Raw genomic sequence first — 16,997 nt, 5'->3', positions numbered from 1 at the left:
TGGACAGCACATAGCCCACAGCAGGATCTTCCTGTAACTCACAGATAAGCAGAAGAATTATGCTCAACGGATCTATCCACAGGCAGAGAAACACACATCAGACACACTCAAAGGTTGAGAGTTATGGTATCTTTTTTTTAGTTCATACACGTCAGAAATGAAGGTTTTTACAGAAATTAGTGGGCTCACTAAGAAACGGTCTATTCAAAAAAATATATAAAACATTAATTATAAAAAGCGAATTTCACTTTCACCCAATAACCAATAAAAAACTAACAAAATATTCTGCATGGTGTGTAGTTATTGTCTGTGTGACTGATTGGGATAAAATACAATGTGCAACGTAATTTATGCTGGCATATAAACTAATTTGAGGTCGAAACATGGTCGAAAGCTGCATTATTTCTGGTCACTCAGGTGAGACACTCGGTTGCGCTTCAGCAGCTGTGCCAGATGGATGCGATCTGACAAACGTGAGGTGAAGGCGGCTCTGGGACAGGCATCACCCACTGTGCCGCCGCCTCTCCGGCCTCTCGCTCACCGCGCTGCACTTCCGTGGAGAAGATCCCCAGGCATGAGTCGCACTCACGTTTAGACATGTGCGCAGAGCAGGCAGGCAACAGCAAACTCACTTCCTTGCCTCGCAGACGCGGCGCGTCAAAAATAAAAGTATTCGATGCGTGTTGGTTCCTGCTCGCCTTCGCTCTCGCTCTTTTAACTACGAGAGTCCGCATTCCTGTCATCCTGTCCCACTCCAGCTCACCCTGCAGTGCACGCTTTCTTCTGGGTCCGGACTCAGCTCGCACAACTCACGCCCGGATCATAGGTATGGATTCAGTTCTGGGAAGGGGGCGGCGTGCAGTGAGTCCACTGATACCGCCGCTCGGACTGTACTGCTGTTGCCGCTCTACGCTCCTTTTTAGGAGTTTTGCTACTCACCAGCTGCTTTACTTTCATTTACCAAGTATTTGTCCAAATTGAGAAAAGAAATGTTGCGTTATTTTGAAACCATGAAGGCGCTTCACAGATACATGCTTGGCGCTGACGCGATATTGGATGGACTTCTGAGTTCTTGATGGACAGATGCGAGGGCTGTTGGGTTCACGGCGCGTTCAGCGGTCTATCAGAGTATGTTTGTGTGGTGCATTAGGTTGTCGGGTCGGAAAGGCAGTGTCAAGGTAAGCGCAAGAATTTGTGTTTCCAGTTATTATTTAGGACAGAAAAGTATTACATATGTGTGTGTATACACACTCACACACACACACACACACACACACACACACACACACACACACTGAGTCTAACACAGGTGACTTGGAGCCTCTCCCAGGTAGCACAGTGCCCAAAGGCAGCGTACACCCTGGATGGGATGCCAGTCCATCTCAGGACACACACACACACATACACACACACACAGAGTAGTATTTTTTTGGGCAATTCAGAGATACCAATTAGCCACGTTAATTTCTTTGAACTGTGGGAAGAAACCTATGAAACACAGGAAAGTCATGCAAATGTCACTGTAACAGGTGATAATACTACAAATACTATTATTATTATTATTATTATTATTGCTACTTTGTTGCAGGTTTGTTCAGCAGGAGCTGGACATGGAATATGGATTGTTATATATACTTCTTTAGCATTTAGGTGTTGTCTTTAGAAGCTTATATAACTTATGGGTAAACTAATGTTTATAGTTCAGCTTTGTTGTATTATTGTGTCTTTTAAACATGGCCTGCAGCTCCTTTTCCCATAATTTCCTGCTTGGGTTCAATGAATTATTTCTGTCCCATAAGCTTGAACAGTGTTACTCTATATACTTAAGTAATTTTAACAACTGGCTCTATTGAAGGGGGCGGCATGGTAGTGCAGTGGTTAGCACTGTTGCCTCACACCTCTGGGACCCAGGTTCGAGTCACCGCCTGGGCCACATGTGTGCGGAGTTTGCATGTTCTCCCCATGTCGTCGTGGGGTTTCCTCCGGGTACTCCGGTTTCCCCCCACAGTCCAAAAACATGCTGAGGCTAATTGGAGTTGCTAAATTGTGTGTGTGTGTGTGTGTGTGTGTGTGTGTGTGTGTGCCCTGTGATGGGCTGGCCCCCCATCCTGGGTTATTCCTTGCCTTGTGCCCATTGCTTCCAGGATAGGCTCCGGACCCCCGCGACCCAGTAGGATAAGCAGTTTGTAAAATGGATGGATGGATGGATGGCTGGCTCTATTGAACACACATTTGCTTACAATATATGACATACTTCATTAAGCATTGAAGCTACCATTTACATTGAGCCGAATGTTTGTGTTGTTTTTTGGGCTTCATTCAAGGCACATTTATGCTTCATCGAATATATTTGACAGACGTGATGTTGGCTGAAGGGCTTCATACTTACTACTGACAGAGCTGACAGCCCACAGCAAGAGCCAGAGGTCGACGGCACCTGGCTGTAAAGGTGCACAACTTGCTTAACCATGTCCGCCTCATGCTGAGCCGGCGGGGAATCTGCAGCACGCTGTAGGCCTCACACCCCAGTCACTTATTCGATGAGGTAAAAAAAACTGCAGAGCAGCCATATAATATTCTTCACACTAACTAGCTCCTCGGCTGCGCTTTTCTAGAAGAATGGAGTCATCGTTTCAACCGTTAAACAAAAGCACAGATAAAAACATTGTTTCACACGCAGTAAACTAGGTGTGTCTGCTCCTGTACTGATTCAACACATTTAATCACTTCTTTGCCTGCACCCTCTGACTAACACTTCGTGCCACAAGGAACCTGAGCTAATCACGGACAGTCAGCTAGTCATGTTTGTCGTTAGCGTTTAACCTGGTCATTTTTAACAGAAACCCAGGGGGACGTGGGCTGAACCTTGGACGCTCCACACACATGCATGAAACCTGGGCCAAATTTGAAGCCCAAGGATTTTGTAGGGGCGTGACTGCAGCTCCGCCCACCGCACTACTGCACCGTTGCTTAATACAGCTGCTTAAATATTAAAATCATTTTAGAACAAAACATACTTTCACAAGGGTGGATTTCTTTTCACGCCCAGTGCAGAGGAGTAAGTGACACGGATATGCTGCTCTTCCCTTCTATTATTGTTTATGTGCTGGGTGGGAAAACATTTCTGTGATTGATTAGTTTGCCATTATGCTTGCTGGAGTCGAAGAGCAGGGTACTGCTTAAACGTCACAAAACACATTCAGCTACCGGGTAAGGATGTATAGTAGGAAAGTCCTTAGTGGTACCACACTGAACAAGAATGTGTCCAGGGTGATTGTGAGCCCACAATAATGGAATACAGTCACCATAAAACCTCACACATTAAAGTACAAAATACACTGCCCAAGGTGGAGGTCAGATAAAAAGAAGATTATTGCTTCGAGTGCTGGAAAAAATCCTATGTGAAAAATCTAAAATAGTATTGGCTAAAATAAAAATAATCAATTAACTCTATAATGACTTAATCTCCATTAGTCAGTGTGTTGTAACTGAAATTGCATTCCATAAAATTATGCTGTCATTCATCCTGAACAGAAATTGTGTATATGTCTGCTTTGTGGATTAACTATGTGGTCTATATGCATGTTCCAAAGCTCAAGCCTGACTATTTATCAGTATGAGAGCATTACTGCGCCGTTATGTGTCATGTGTATTGTGGTGACCACAAGGCGAGTGGGCAGACGGAAAAAGCAGAACGAACTTGAGGAAGAGTAGCTGATACTGTCTGCATGCTTTTGCTCGGCTCTTTGATAGCACATGCAAGAGAAACAGTCAAAATTTAAACAGGGCAAAACTTGAACAAAAAAAAAAACAAGCAAACAAATACACAAATTCTAGAATAATGTAATTGCAGTGACAGTAAGCTGTCACTCCTTGTTCCTGTCAGTAGAGGAGGCCAACAAGTCTTTATATTGATATGATTCGATTTGTGTTTCTGTGACATTATGTTAAATATTTGCTTTGCAGACAGGTTGATCAAATAGCTGGTCAGATAGCTGTCAGACAGTGTAATGGACTACTGACTAGTTAGAATCATACATTTCAACCAATTCACTTATTCATGTTATTAATCCAGTAATTAACATAGAATTATCATTTCCGTGTTGGTAGAAAAATGGACAGTCCTTGCGGTTTTAAAGTATTTTTCTTTAAGTTCCAAAAGCATTCAGGCTTCCACAACCATGTATAAGTGCAGTTCATATAAAAAAATCAGGTGTTTGGATGTTTATTGAAAGGATTTGGGTCGGGTCTGTGGGACCCGTTAATGAGTAGTTGATGGACCTCTTCTTATATGAACTTGCCATTATTACAAGCAGGATAAAGCATTTTCTAATAACTGAAATACAGGTTTTCTTGTATATTTTGTCCAGAACATGCAAAATACTTCTGTTTGCAAAGGCTTCATGTTTTGTGGCTTTTTCCAGATAAAGCCATAACGAGATGCTAAAACTGCTCATATGCTGCTCATTGTGATTACAGCAGGCCCAACGTGAATAGTTAATTAATGCAGCAGTCTAGAGTGATTTATTTTAAACAATATTAGATTATTTGATGGGGGTCATAGATTTAGATTTAATGGCCCTCTGCAGCAAATTGTTTAACAATGCATAATATTTAAACTCTTACACTGTACAGAATCTTTCAGATACACATACAGCTGCTGTGATGGAGGTTGGCTGTAACAATAACACCCCACCACAAAAATGCAAGCCTTCCCATTCAACTACCGTTTTAATTATGTAAAGGATCTAAGTAAGGAAGATTACATGTGTTGAAAGTTCAGAGAAAAAAGACAACAATTTCATTCTTTGTCCTTAATGTTTATAAGACAAAGACAAATAGCTATAGATTTAATTTGTAATGTAATAGATGATTTATTTTATACTGTTATCAGCGGAAATAAAATAGAAAATAGAAAAACTGGCAAAATCAGGGTGAACTATTAATTATCAGATTATGACTGGACTCGAATCGGTCCACCCTTCGGGAGCCAAGTTTTTTTCATTGGGCACTTTCTTTTAACATCATTAATTCATCTTCCACCTCTTATATTCCTATATTCACCTCCTTCAGTCGGAGGCCATGTGGTATACTTGAGCTTCTTTACTCTCTCAGTTTCTTTACTTTTCATACGTTCCCCCTAACAGTAACATGGACCAGACTGAAGAGCCCGCCCTTTGCAATGACATGGATCCACCCGAAGAGCCTCACTCTCACAACGATGTAAACAAACCCAAGGAATCCTCTCACTGTGATGTCGATCAGCTCAGGTGTCATCCCTCTTCTAGTAACACAAAGCAGCCCGGGGATGTGCTATCTCCCAGTGAGATGGAGTTGCCCTGTGATCACCCGTATCCTAGGAATGTGGACCAGAGCAGGGATTTCCCTTCTTCTTGTGAAATGGACCAGCCCGGCGACTGCCCTGTACTGAGTGACATGGGAATGTCCAGAAATCCCACCTTTCCCAGTGATGCGAATAGCAATACGGATCCTTCACCTGCCAGTGACATGGACCAGACTATGAATTTCTCAACTGTACAGAAATACCCTCTTCCCACAGTTGGCAGTCGTAAACAGGCCCGCCTTCAGGAGAGGTATGGATGAAGAAGGTTTACACGAGATCAGTCATGCTGGTCTTCACAATGCCATCCAGTGGACACCTGCAGCCTGTTGATCTTTGAGCCACACTGTGTTTGCAGGCGGGGCTCCAATGTGTCACTGGTCCTGGATGTGAGTAGTCTGGGCATGGTGGAGCCACTGTGTACTATCTCCACTCCACGCGACACCATCCTGCAGCTGCTCAGAACCAGTAAACGCCCCCTAGATGCTTCACAGCTACAAGTGGCCTCCAGGCAAACGCATATATTGGACCTGGAGTATCAGGTAACCACCACTATGAAATATCATCTGGGCAATTGGAGATAGCATTGCTGATGATATGCAGGTCATTCTCTCAAGTGCACATAGACAAGAACAAATTCAGTTGTTTTTGTTTTTCTTCTCTATATAGCAAATACCCCCAAACTTTGTAAATGCAACCGAGCTGAATGTTCCAGGACATGCCTTAACACTAGATTTACCGAGTTTTTATTCTCTGCTGAGAGTCCCAAGGTGTTTGTCACCCCTGCTGTGATTTTCGCAGGTCTTCAGCCCCATCCTCCTCCTGCTTTTGTTGTGCAAACACACCCATTACCTGTGAGGTCTGGCGCATTTGCATTTTTTACTCAGAGTAGCTCAAATCCAAGGCAGGCTAAACCTCTGTGTGTGACATGGAAACCTTCACAAAAGTCTGCCATATCTATACCAAATATCCCACACGCTGACTGACCTGCAAATATGAAAGACGCACATTCACAAAATATATGGAAACACAAGTCTGTGTTATTTATAAAACAAATTGAGTGAAAATAGAATGAAAAGTTGCTAATAGAATGAAATGAATAAAATGAAAACATGCTAACACTTCAGTCTCCAATGCATGTTTGTATATAAATGTCATAAGCTGAGTGAAGTCATGGTCCATGGTTTTTGACATGCTCATACACATACAGAATAAAATGTCATTTCATTTTCATTGGCCATCACTGAATTATAACACCAAAAGTGAATTTTGTTTTTGTGTGATCTCTCCAGCTTTGCATGTTTGGCTGTTCATGTAAAAATTGATGTATCCGTGCCTCAGTTCCAGGTTCATCTCTTCGTCATCTTTCTGCCTTTTGTCTCAGTGGTTACTGTCCCACACAGTCTGTCTATCTTTCAAAGTCTGTGTTTGCAGCGTTTGAAAACCCAGTGACCATCATCCCTGTATTTGGCAATGGAGTTCCTTGGCTAGAAGAATCGGAAACAATCTTCTTTTTCCTTTCCACCCTGTAGATGCTTTGTACAGAACGTAGGCATTCACCGCCACCAAGTCCAGCATGTTGTAAAACACAGCTACTGGCCACTTGCTTGTTGCTGCTCGTACTGAATACATGCGCGCCATTCTAAACACTGACGTGGAGAATTCCTCTCCCTGTGCAGTGTCCTTTGCCAATGGAGGAAGTTCACGGCAAACGTTATTCACCATGCCCAGTAAAGTGAAGCAGTCTGTGTGACAGTGACAGTGAGGTGAAGAAATTGTCCATTGTGACATTTCTCCCGTCATCCAGAAATGACTCCATCAGACTCATGACCACGTTCTCTGCCAGCCTTCACCAAGAACTGTGCTGAAAGTTTCACTCCAGGAGAACACATGAACATAGATGTACAGCTGTTCTCGACCAAGGTTCATTGTCCATGCAGTATATTTACATTTACATTTACAGGATTTGGCAGACGCCCTTGGCCAGAGCGACTTACATAAGTGCTTTGAGACTCTGCAATGAATTTCCGATGCTAGCTCAATAAGGACCCCAGCTACGAATACTATCTCTGAGAACGCCATTGAGTAGTGCAGAATTTTTATTTTATTTTATTTTTTTAAAACACACACCAGAAAAAGAGTCGAGTAAGAATATAGAAGTTCTACGTCAGGTATTTCTGAAAAAGAAAAGTTTTGAGTCGTCGCTTGAAGACATTCAAGGATTCAGCTGTTCGGACATCTAGGGGGAGTTCATTCCATCAATTAGGTGCTAGGACAGAGAAGAGCCGAGATGCGTGTCTTCCTTGTGCCTTGAGGGGAGGTGGGACCAGTCGAGCAGTGCTGGAGGATCGGAGAGATCGTGGTGCAGAGCGGGGTGTGATGAGGTCCTTTAGGTAGGATGGTGCCAGAGAATTTTTGGCTTTGTATGCGAGCATCAGTGTTTTGAATCTGATGCGTGCAGCTACAGGAAGCCAGTGGAGGGAGCGCAGCAAAGGAGTGGTGTGGGAGAACTTGGGAAGGATGAAAACAAGACGAGCAGCTGCATTCTGAATCAGTTGGAGGGGACGGATGGCGCTCAGTGGTAAACCCGCTAGAAGCGAGTTGCAGTAGTCAAGGCGTGAGATGACGAGGGACTGGACGAGTATCTGGGTAGCCTGGGTGGAAAGAAATGGACGTATCCTCCTGATGTTAAAGAGGAGAAACCGACAAGAGCGAGAAAGACTGGTGATATGTGAGGAAAATGACAACCGATCATCTATGGTAACTCCAAGGTTTCTAGCAGAAACCGAAGGACGGATCAGGGAGTTGTCAAAGGAGATCGCAAGGTCCTGGAGGGGGGATGAGTCAGCCGGGATGTAAAGCAACTCAGTTTTACTAGTTTTGAGTTTTAGCTGGTGAGTGGTAATCCAAGATGAGATGTCTGCCAAGCATGTAGAGATCTTAGTGGAGACATGAGTGTCTGAGGGAGGGAAGGAGAGGATGAGTTGAGTGTCATCGGCATAGCAGTGGTAGGAGAAGCCATGTGAGGATATAACTTCGCCAAGAGATTTAGTGTAGAGGGAGAATAGGAGAGGGCCAAGAACCGAGCCCTGAGGGACACCGGTGGAAAGACAACGTGGAGTAGATGTGGATCCATTCCATGTCACTTGGTATATCGCATCCAAGCCGGACAAATTTGGGATCAAGTTCTGGATGGCCACGGATTTGGAGACCAAATACGTCTGCAACGTGTCCCCTAACTTGGGAAAGGACCCCAGTCACCAGAAAAGGGAGAGGCTGGCAGAGAACATGGTCATGAGTCTGATGGAGCCATTTCTGGATGACGGGAGAAATGTCACAACGGACAATTTCTTCACCTCACTGGCACTGTCACACAGACTGCTTCAGCGCAAAACAACACTACTGAGCACAGGGAATAAAGTTTGGTATGAACTTCCTCCAATTTCAAAGGACAATGCACAGCAAGAGGAATTCTCCGCGTCAGTGCTTAGAAGTGGCAGTGTCTCCTTGACAATTTATGCACCTAAAAAAACAAGATTGTGTGTGTTCTGAGTTCCTTGGACCAAGATGTGGCGATCTGTGAAGGCAGAAAGAGGAAACCCAACACGATAACAGACTATAACCACATGAAGGTATGTGAATGTGTGTATAATTTTACATCAGTGCTACAATGTTTTCTGATATGTACTATACAGGCCTATATAGAAAGAAGGTAGAAAAAAAGCAAATACACTCATGACTCTCTCTCTCTCTGCTGTTATAGTGTGGTGTAAATGTGTTGGACCAAATGGCGCGCATGTATTCCGTAAGAGCAGCAACATGCAGGTGGCCAGTAGCTGTATTTTACAACATGCTGGACCTGGTGGTGGCAAATTCCTACGTTCTGTACAAGGCATGTACAGGGTGGGAAGGCAAAAGAAGATTATTTTTGAGTCATCTAGAAAAGGAACTCCATTGCCAATTTATGCCACAAAAGGCTATGGGGACAGAGGAAGGCTGCTGCTGTGCCAGGACTTGTATGGACAACTCAGTGTCAGGTACAGGAGAACTGCAACAGAAACCGCAGCAGGTTTACCAGTGCAAAGTGTTACAAATTCACTTGCGCCAAATGCAGGGATGATGGTCACTGGGTCTGCAAACACTGCAAAGTTTGAAACACTCAATTTTTTTTATAAATAAAACAGACTTGTGCTTCCATATATTTTGTGAATGTGTGTCTTTCATATTTGCAGGTCAGTCAGCATGTGGGATATTTGGTATAGATATGGCAGACTTTTGTGAAGGTTTCCATGTCACACACAGAGGTTTAGCCTGCCTTGGATTTTAGCTGCTCTGAGTAAAAAAATGCAAATGCGCCAGGCCTCACAGGTAATGGGTGTGTTTGCACAACAAAAGCAGGAGGACAATGGCCCAAGAAACTCTCAGCAGGGATGCTAGTAGGTGTTAGGCCCAGGGAATTTACGCAAATTTGCGTAGATTTGGCAGTTCTAGTGTTAAAGGACCGATACAAGGCCATACTGCCAAGTGAGTGAAGGAAATGTGTTTCTCAATTATTAGTCTGATACATGACTGATGGAACTTTTTCACTTTCTTGTAATCAGATCCTGAGACCCGCGTGCTGCTGGGGGGAAGCACTACGGAAGTGGAGGACAACAGCTATATCAACGCAAACTGCATTCGGGTTAGATGGGGGTCATAAACTACATCCCCATTAGATGGGGGTCATAAACTACATCCCCATTAGATGGGGGTCATAAAGTACATCCCCATTAGATGGGGGTCATAAACTACATCCCGGTTAGATGGGGGCCAAAAACTACATCCAGGTTAGATGGGGGTAATAAACTACATCCAGGTTAGATGGGGGTCATAAACTACATCCCAGTCGAGAAGGGTCCAGCTGCAGACCCCAACCGGAGCTCCAACTTTACGTCCTTAAAGATCACCTGTTTCCTGTGGAGGTGACGTATTTCAGGTGGAGCTCCACTCTACAGGCGTCTGCAGCTAGACCCTCTTGTCCCAGTTAGATGGGGGTCATAAACTACACCCGGGTTCGATGGGGTCCTTAATCTACATCCTGGTTAGATGGGGCTGAAATCGAATACTTGTTGGCTATGTAGTAGGTGACATGCAATATAGTGAGTAGTATGTTGAAATCCTCAGTTTCAATGAGACAATAGGCTCAGTAATTTGCATCAAGATATTAAATACACAGTTTTATAAGCTGATGTGTTTTTCATTGAGAGTTTCTAACAGTTTTTAAGTTTTGTTGGGGGTCAAGTTACGTTATTGGTACATATCTGTATATCCAAGGGCATGCATACATACAATACATACTACATTAATGGTCAAGCAAAGGTCAGTATATATTGTGTAAGTAATCAGTGCCAGACACTCCCTACGCCTGGGTTAGACTGAGTTAATATCAATATCCTCTAGTTTCCTGTGTTATGGGTAAAACACCAGCAGAAATGACATAAACCATGTCTCATTGACAGCATTCACCTAATAGGGGCTGTCCATATTGTCATTTGTTTTGAGTGCTAGGAGGGTTTCTCTAAAACCTGGTGACGAAATATCTAGCCTGCATAGTCCCTGTAATCCAAAGGTGGTTGTTTCTAAAATACCATTTTATGGGAGGAGTGATTTGTGGAGTATAGAATATATGTAAAGGTCACTCACTCCACCATTCTATTCTTCATTTTTCGGTGAGAATAGTGCAAGAAGTTGGTTTCTTGCTGGTTTGTGCATGTGGGACCACACGTCAATGTGTCTAATACCGCCTACTGCCCTATACATCTCACTCAGGGCTACGGTGAATCTGCCAAAAGCTATATTGCCACACAGGCCCCCATGGTTAACACAGTGGAGGACTTCTGGGAGATGGTCTGGCAGGAGGAGTCTGCGATAATTGTAATGATTGTAGAGCTCAAGGAGATGACAGAGGTGAGGAGGTCTTCTGGAATGGGACATGGGGCTTTAGCAGCGTGCATTTGCCAGCCCAAATAGGAACTGGCCATACAGCTTTTATGTCACCAATCAGGAGGTCTCTGCAATTGTTAAACACAATGTAGCAGCTGAATGTTTGTAAATTACCCAGATCTTTTTTGTTATCTCCGAAGTGTAGATAAAACATGTAATTTCCTTTCCCTGTGTGATGCTGTAGAAATAATATGAGTGTATGTTGACAGCATGCTGATGAAACACAAGGAAGCTGAGTGGCTAAGGATATGAATTTTTAACCAAACGATGCGGACTCTAGGTCCTGGTGGAACCTCAGAGTCAAATATCCATCTAAGTCTAACTGAAGAAGTCCAAAATAATCCTCTGCCTTTTCCATTTTTCTGAAACCTAAGAATAATGCTTAAGGTTTACGTAGCACAATGAACCCACTCTTTTTGTCTGTGTTCCAGAAATGTGTCCAGTACTGGCCGGACCAGACCGATGTATATGGCCGGGTCACCGTGGTTGTGAACTCAGTGGTGTCGGGCAACGGCTACACAGTTCGCGAGATGACTGTCCAGGTTAGAACTAACTGTCTGGTTAAGATCCCACTATCCAAGGGATGAATTGCTCATTTGATGACAGCTCATTGTTCAAATAAGAACAACGCCAATCTTGAGGATTTCACATTTCATCTTGCAAGCTCTGGATGTCACAGAGAGAGATCGAGGTCAGGTGTAAACTAAGGACAGCTCAACTTACACCTGTGGTACCTGCTTATGCTTTAAGGTGGATAGATCCTTCCTCTAAATTAACATAGAACTTGGCAACATGTATTTGTTGAGACATCTGACAGATACTGTATGTCTGTGGTGGGCAGAGCTGCTGCTGTCAGTTGGACTAGAGTTACTCTGCAGATGTGCATAACTCCAAGCCATTGCTTCTGTCATTACGGTCCCTCAGATGGGGTCAGAGAGCAGACGGTTGAGGCACTACTGGTACTCCACTTGGCCGGACCACCAGATCCCCCCTGCAGGCCCCCTCTTGCAACTAGTTCTGGATGTCCAGTCCTACAGAAAGACCCTGTGCAGCCCTGGTCCCACTGTCGTCCATTGCAGGTTCAACCTCCACGTTTCCTCAAACACAATTTCAGTCCTTTTGTACAACCAGGCTTTATCCCTGATTCCATGCCTACGCACGACTCTCATCAGCTTTCACGTATGACCCACATTTGCCAGACATGAGTAATGTAGGTCAGTGGATCTTAAACTCTTTACACCAAATGCCCACCTCAGAATATATCAGACTCTCCATGTACCATTAGGGGGGTTGACAGCTCTTGATGGTATGGTTGCGAAATGCTGCCATTGTGACGGATGCTCAAATGCACCACTACCTTCACATACCACTAGAGGGGCTCCCACATGCCATGAGTGATGCAGATATCATAGTTTTGTAGAGAACCGCTGATGTAGATGTTTGTGTGTACTCTTTGTAAATAGGCGTGCACACAGTATTATCCATTTCAACTGACATGTAATCTATGTGGCAGCATGCACTCTGTATAGATGTGTGCATGTTAGCTGATAGTGTGTGTACCATTGGCAGACGTCGGTGTATATTGTCATCGTCCGTCCGCGTCATTTTGTGTGGGTTGCCTTCTTTAGACTTGTGTGTGTGCATCATCTGCCAGCTCGCGTGCTTGTGAGCAAGTGCAACTCTCCTCGTCAGGGCAGGCATCGGGCGTACGGGCTGCTTCATCGCCTGCAGCGCGTGCTGTGAGCAGCTGGAGCAGGAAGGACAGGTGGACGTGCTGGGGACCGTCTGCCAGCTGCGGCTCGACAGGTGTGGCATTAACGCTGATAGCACCTGATCCAGCATGCGATTTACTTAGTCATCCATGCAACGAATTTGATTCACAATAAGAAAGCGGCTGAATGTAGTTTTCTTATTTCAGTGCATTTCACAGTACTGCTTTCTGTTGTGATGTCATCCCCATTGCTACTCGGACTCTGTAAATACTGTTTTTTGTTATTGTCAGGGGTGGGATGATCCAGACCACTGAGCAATACCAGTTCCTTTACTTGGCTTTAGCCTTGCACAGTGAGAAACTGGGAGAGAAGGACACCAACCAGTCCACAGACTCTATCTCCTCACAGAGAAGAGAAAAGGAGCAGGAAAATGACCCCGGACCGCAGGAGTCATCTGAGTGACGCAGGGTCTGACCATTCGACACGCAGAGGCCTGTCAAACAGCCAGGACCCGCTGGGCGTCTCTCTGTGCTCCTCAGCGTAGCGGCTGGACATCACCCTTGCGGGTCTTACGCTGAATGTCCGTAGGCGTGCAGGTCGAAATGAAGTTGCTTCAAGGTTCACTCAGGCAAAACTTTCTTACAAACGGAAATGAATAAATGCTTTTGAAATAAATATATAAATATATGTTTACATATATATCATATTTATTTTTAAGTGGATTGTCTTGAAAATTGCTAAAAATGTCAAACTAAGCAGTATTTTTTATCTCAGTTAATGATGTGTGAAAGCAGCTTTAGCGATCCGCAGTGACACTGAGGCACTGGTGAAGCACCACTGGGGGCTGCTCTCACTTCCAGGATGCTTTCTGATTGTTCGTCATTGACTGATGAGGTCTGTTTAATCTCGTGCTTATAAAGAGGATCATCCGAAGTACACTGTCGCAGGTTTGCTGTGAAACGCCGCTTTTAATACAAACCATGCGTGAGTTGATTTGCTTCTCAAATGGATGATTACAGGTATGCTATTGCATTTCAGTTGTGAAACAAATGGTGGATGAAAGTTTATTTGTGTTATAGGTTTGTATGCGTATATACACGCCATGTATCAGGATTAAAACATTTCAAAACAAATCTTAAATTATAATACCACAATTTTAATTGAGATACTTATTCGCTGCCCTTCTTTGTCTATATATATATATATATAATTTAAAAAGGTATTTAAAAGGCATATTGCATGATGAACAGGAGATTGTTTTCTCTATGCACAGACCTTCCATTCTGCCTTACAAAATACTCAGAATAAACAGCACATTAATAGCCAGGTGCATTCGTGCCGTTCCCTAAAATGAATTGCATTTCATGTAAGGCTTTATGAAGCACCTGGTTGGTCAGTCTTTAATACAACCATTAGGACTGGAAAACTGAATGAAACTACGATTGCCATTGTTAGCTATACTGTTAATCAGAACTTATTTCTAGTACCTGCAAAACCAGTGTCTTTTAAAAAACAACAGGTTCTTCATAGATTTTGGCCCTGTGATTCTTGGGTTAATGAACTGTATTCCTGAATAACAAGTCGCAACAAATTACAGCTCAAGAGTAATATTTACTAAAGGTATAGGGAAAAACATTGACCCATCTTCAAAGGCTTGTCCTAGTCAGGGTTACTGGGAATCCTGGAACCTGTACATGGCAGCATTAGGGACAACACAGGGAACACCCTGGACAAGATTCCAGTCCATCACCAGGCACATACATGCAATTTAGAGATACCAATTAATCTAAGTGTGGGTCTGTTTCATTATTGTTTTTTAATTGAGTGGCCATTGTATGCTTTTAAAAACACATGTAATTAAAACTGCAGAAAGCCCACTGTTGTACTTGAGAAAATTATTGCACATAACATGATAAACGACAATAAACGTATGAGCTTTTGGGTGATTAAGTTAGACTGATGAATCACACAGAACAGGTTAAGCTAAAGTCTAACTCACGTTTTCTTCAAACCTGCAAAACAGGAATACCACTAAACTCAACAGGCCTAAGGGGATTGGAAATCATTCTCTTTATGCCCCTTAATAAAATGTGTAGACTTCATCTATCTTCCCAGTGTTTATCTGGAACAGGGCCCCAGTCAGTGGCTGGCCTGCACCCTGAACAGCAGTGCACCACTGGGCACCATTCACACACACAATCATACAATATGGGCAAATTAAAATAATCAGCCTAATGATACTCAACCCAGTTTTTGGAGACCCCGAGACACTGCATATTTTTGCTTCCTCCCAGCTCCCGTTACGCTTGTACCAGGTATTCCATGTTCTTGATTGTTTGGTTCTGGTGTGCTGTCACCTGGGAAGGAGCAAAAATGTGGACTGACTTTGGGTCCCTGAGGACTATGTTGAGAAATGCTGAGTTAGCCAGACTGCGTGGTTTTGGTCAGTGGGAGTTTTGAGTACCCAGTCAACACCTTCTCGGCAAAAGGAGAACATTTGGTTGTAGGATTCAAACTCCCAAACCTGGAGGGTGTTGGGGACAACGGTGCTACTCACTGATCATCCCGCCCAAAGTCCTGAACAGTTCAGTTACCAGTGATATCAGACTGAAGATCCTGTTGTAAAATTCTTTGATTGATTTGATGCATGCATAGCACTTTGAAACATTATTCTGAAGAAAATGAGAAGGAGGCATGACTGCGCTCAATGTGGGCTTCATTACATCATTTGAAACTATTTGAAATGCTGCAGCTTGATTTACTTTTGAAAAAAGAAATGAAGCTCTAGTTTATGACTTGGGAATCGAGCCTGTAGACCACAAAAAAAAAAAAAACTCAGATAAAAGGTACAAAATTATCTCAGATCACCCATCTGTATTTCGTTGCTACCTGACATCACAAAACCACAAAAACATTTCTGAGTTATATAAAGCCTGTCTAAACCTCAGATCTTGCTGCTATCTACAAAGTGTGTTGCACTGAGCAGTGCTGGTGCAGTCTGTTTTTATGTGCCTATCTACGCTATACAGACAAATGCCTTGGGGTACCTGGCCATTACACCTGCATGAACGTCCCATTCTAAATCCGTAGGTATCCCCCTTTAGAACTATAACAGCTGCCACTCTTCTGGGGAGGCTTTCCATGTGATTTTGGACTGTGTCTGTGGGAAGTTTTGCCCATTCGTCCAGAAGAGCATTTGTGAGGTCTGGCACTGATGTTGGACGTGAAGGCCTGGTTCGCAAACTCTGTTCTAGTTAATCCCAAAGGTGTTTGATGGGATTGAGGTCAGGGCTCTGTGCAGCCCAATCAAGTTCTTCCACACCAAACTTTGCTAACCATGTCTTTATGAACCTTGGTTTGTGCACTAGGGCACAGTCATGCTGGAACAGAAAAGGACCTTCTCCGAACTGTTCCCACAAAGTTGGAAACATAGAATTGTCCAAAATGTCTTTCTGTGCTGAAGCATTAAGTTCCCTTCACTGGAGCTAAGCGGCCTAGCCCAACCCATGGGAAAACAACCCCATACCATTATCCCTCCTCCACCAAACTTTATATTTGACACAATGCAGTCAGGCAGGTAACGTTCTCCTGACACCTGCCAAGCCCAGACTCATTCATCAGACTGCCAGACAGAGAAGCGTGATTCATCGCTCCACAGAACACGTCTCCACTGCTTCAGTGTCCAGTGGCAGTGTGCTTTACACCATTCCATCCAACACTTGGCATTGTGCTTGGTGGTGTGAGGCTTTCATACAGCTGCTAGGCCCATGACACACAGTTTTTTGTGCTGGGATTAATGCCAGGGGAAGTTTGGATAACGGATAACGCAGTTATCTAGTCAAAAGAGTCAAAACACTATGCACCTTAACACTCGTCGACCCCACTCTTACTTTACGTGGTCTGTGCTTCATGGCTGACTTTCTGTTGTTCTCAGTTGCTTTGTTATAATACCACTAACAGTT

The 16,997-nt window shown here is 43.7% G+C and overlaps 1 protein-coding gene across 3 annotated transcripts; it reads left to right on the top strand.

Moving 5' to 3' along the window:
• The first annotated feature begins 559 nt into the window (after positions 1-559).
• LOC125745467 (tyrosine-protein phosphatase non-receptor type 7-like) lies at positions 560-14,201 on the top strand. Of its 3 annotated transcripts, none has more exons than XM_049018367.1 (11): positions 560-826; positions 5,148-5,594; positions 5,700-5,883; positions 6,011-6,068; positions 9,839-9,865; positions 9,943-10,022; positions 11,150-11,287; positions 11,755-11,865; positions 12,248-12,402; positions 13,016-13,129; positions 13,326-14,201. In XM_049018367.1, the coding sequence occupies exons 2-11, from the start codon at positions 5,152-5,154 to the stop codon at positions 13,495-13,497; spliced, it is 1,482 nt and encodes a 493-aa protein (XP_048874324.1). In that variant the 5' UTR covers positions 560-826; positions 5,148-5,151; the 3' UTR covers positions 13,498-14,201. The 3 variants fall into 3 exon arrangements, 2 of the variants coding, with proteins under 2 accessions (XP_048874324.1, XP_048874323.1); XR_007398683.1 differs by lacking the exon at positions 560-826 and adding an exon at positions 855-1,178 and having other exon boundaries at positions 13,021-13,129; positions 13,326-13,464; XM_049018366.1 differs by lacking the exon at positions 560-826 and adding an exon at positions 857-1,178.
• Positions 14,202-16,997: the final 2,796 nt, after the last annotated feature.

Source organism: Brienomyrus brachyistius, chromosome 6 (genome assembly GCF_023856365.1).
Source record: "Brienomyrus brachyistius isolate T26 chromosome 6, BBRACH_0.4, whole genome shotgun sequence".
NCBI classification, from domain to species: Eukaryota; Metazoa; Chordata; class Actinopteri; order Osteoglossiformes; family Mormyridae; genus Brienomyrus; species Brienomyrus brachyistius.
Note: the sequence above shows the minus strand (reverse complement) of the source record. Positions and strands in the feature narration are given on the sequence as shown.

Excerpts from the sequence above, each read along its gene's own strand:
- LOC125745467 (XM_049018366.1), top strand. The coding sequence starts at position 1,084 with ATGCGAGGGCTGTTGGGTTCACGGCGCGTTCAGCGGTCTATCAGAGTA. Across the intron at positions 12,403-13,015 it reads CCCACTGTCGTCCATTGCAG|GGCAGGCATCGGGCGTACGG; the intron begins GTTCAACCTCCA and ends TCTCCTCGTCAG. Across the intron at positions 13,130-13,325 it reads TGCCAGCTGCGGCTCGACAG|GGGTGGGATGATCCAGACCA; the intron begins GTGTGGCATTAA and ends TGTTATTGTCAG.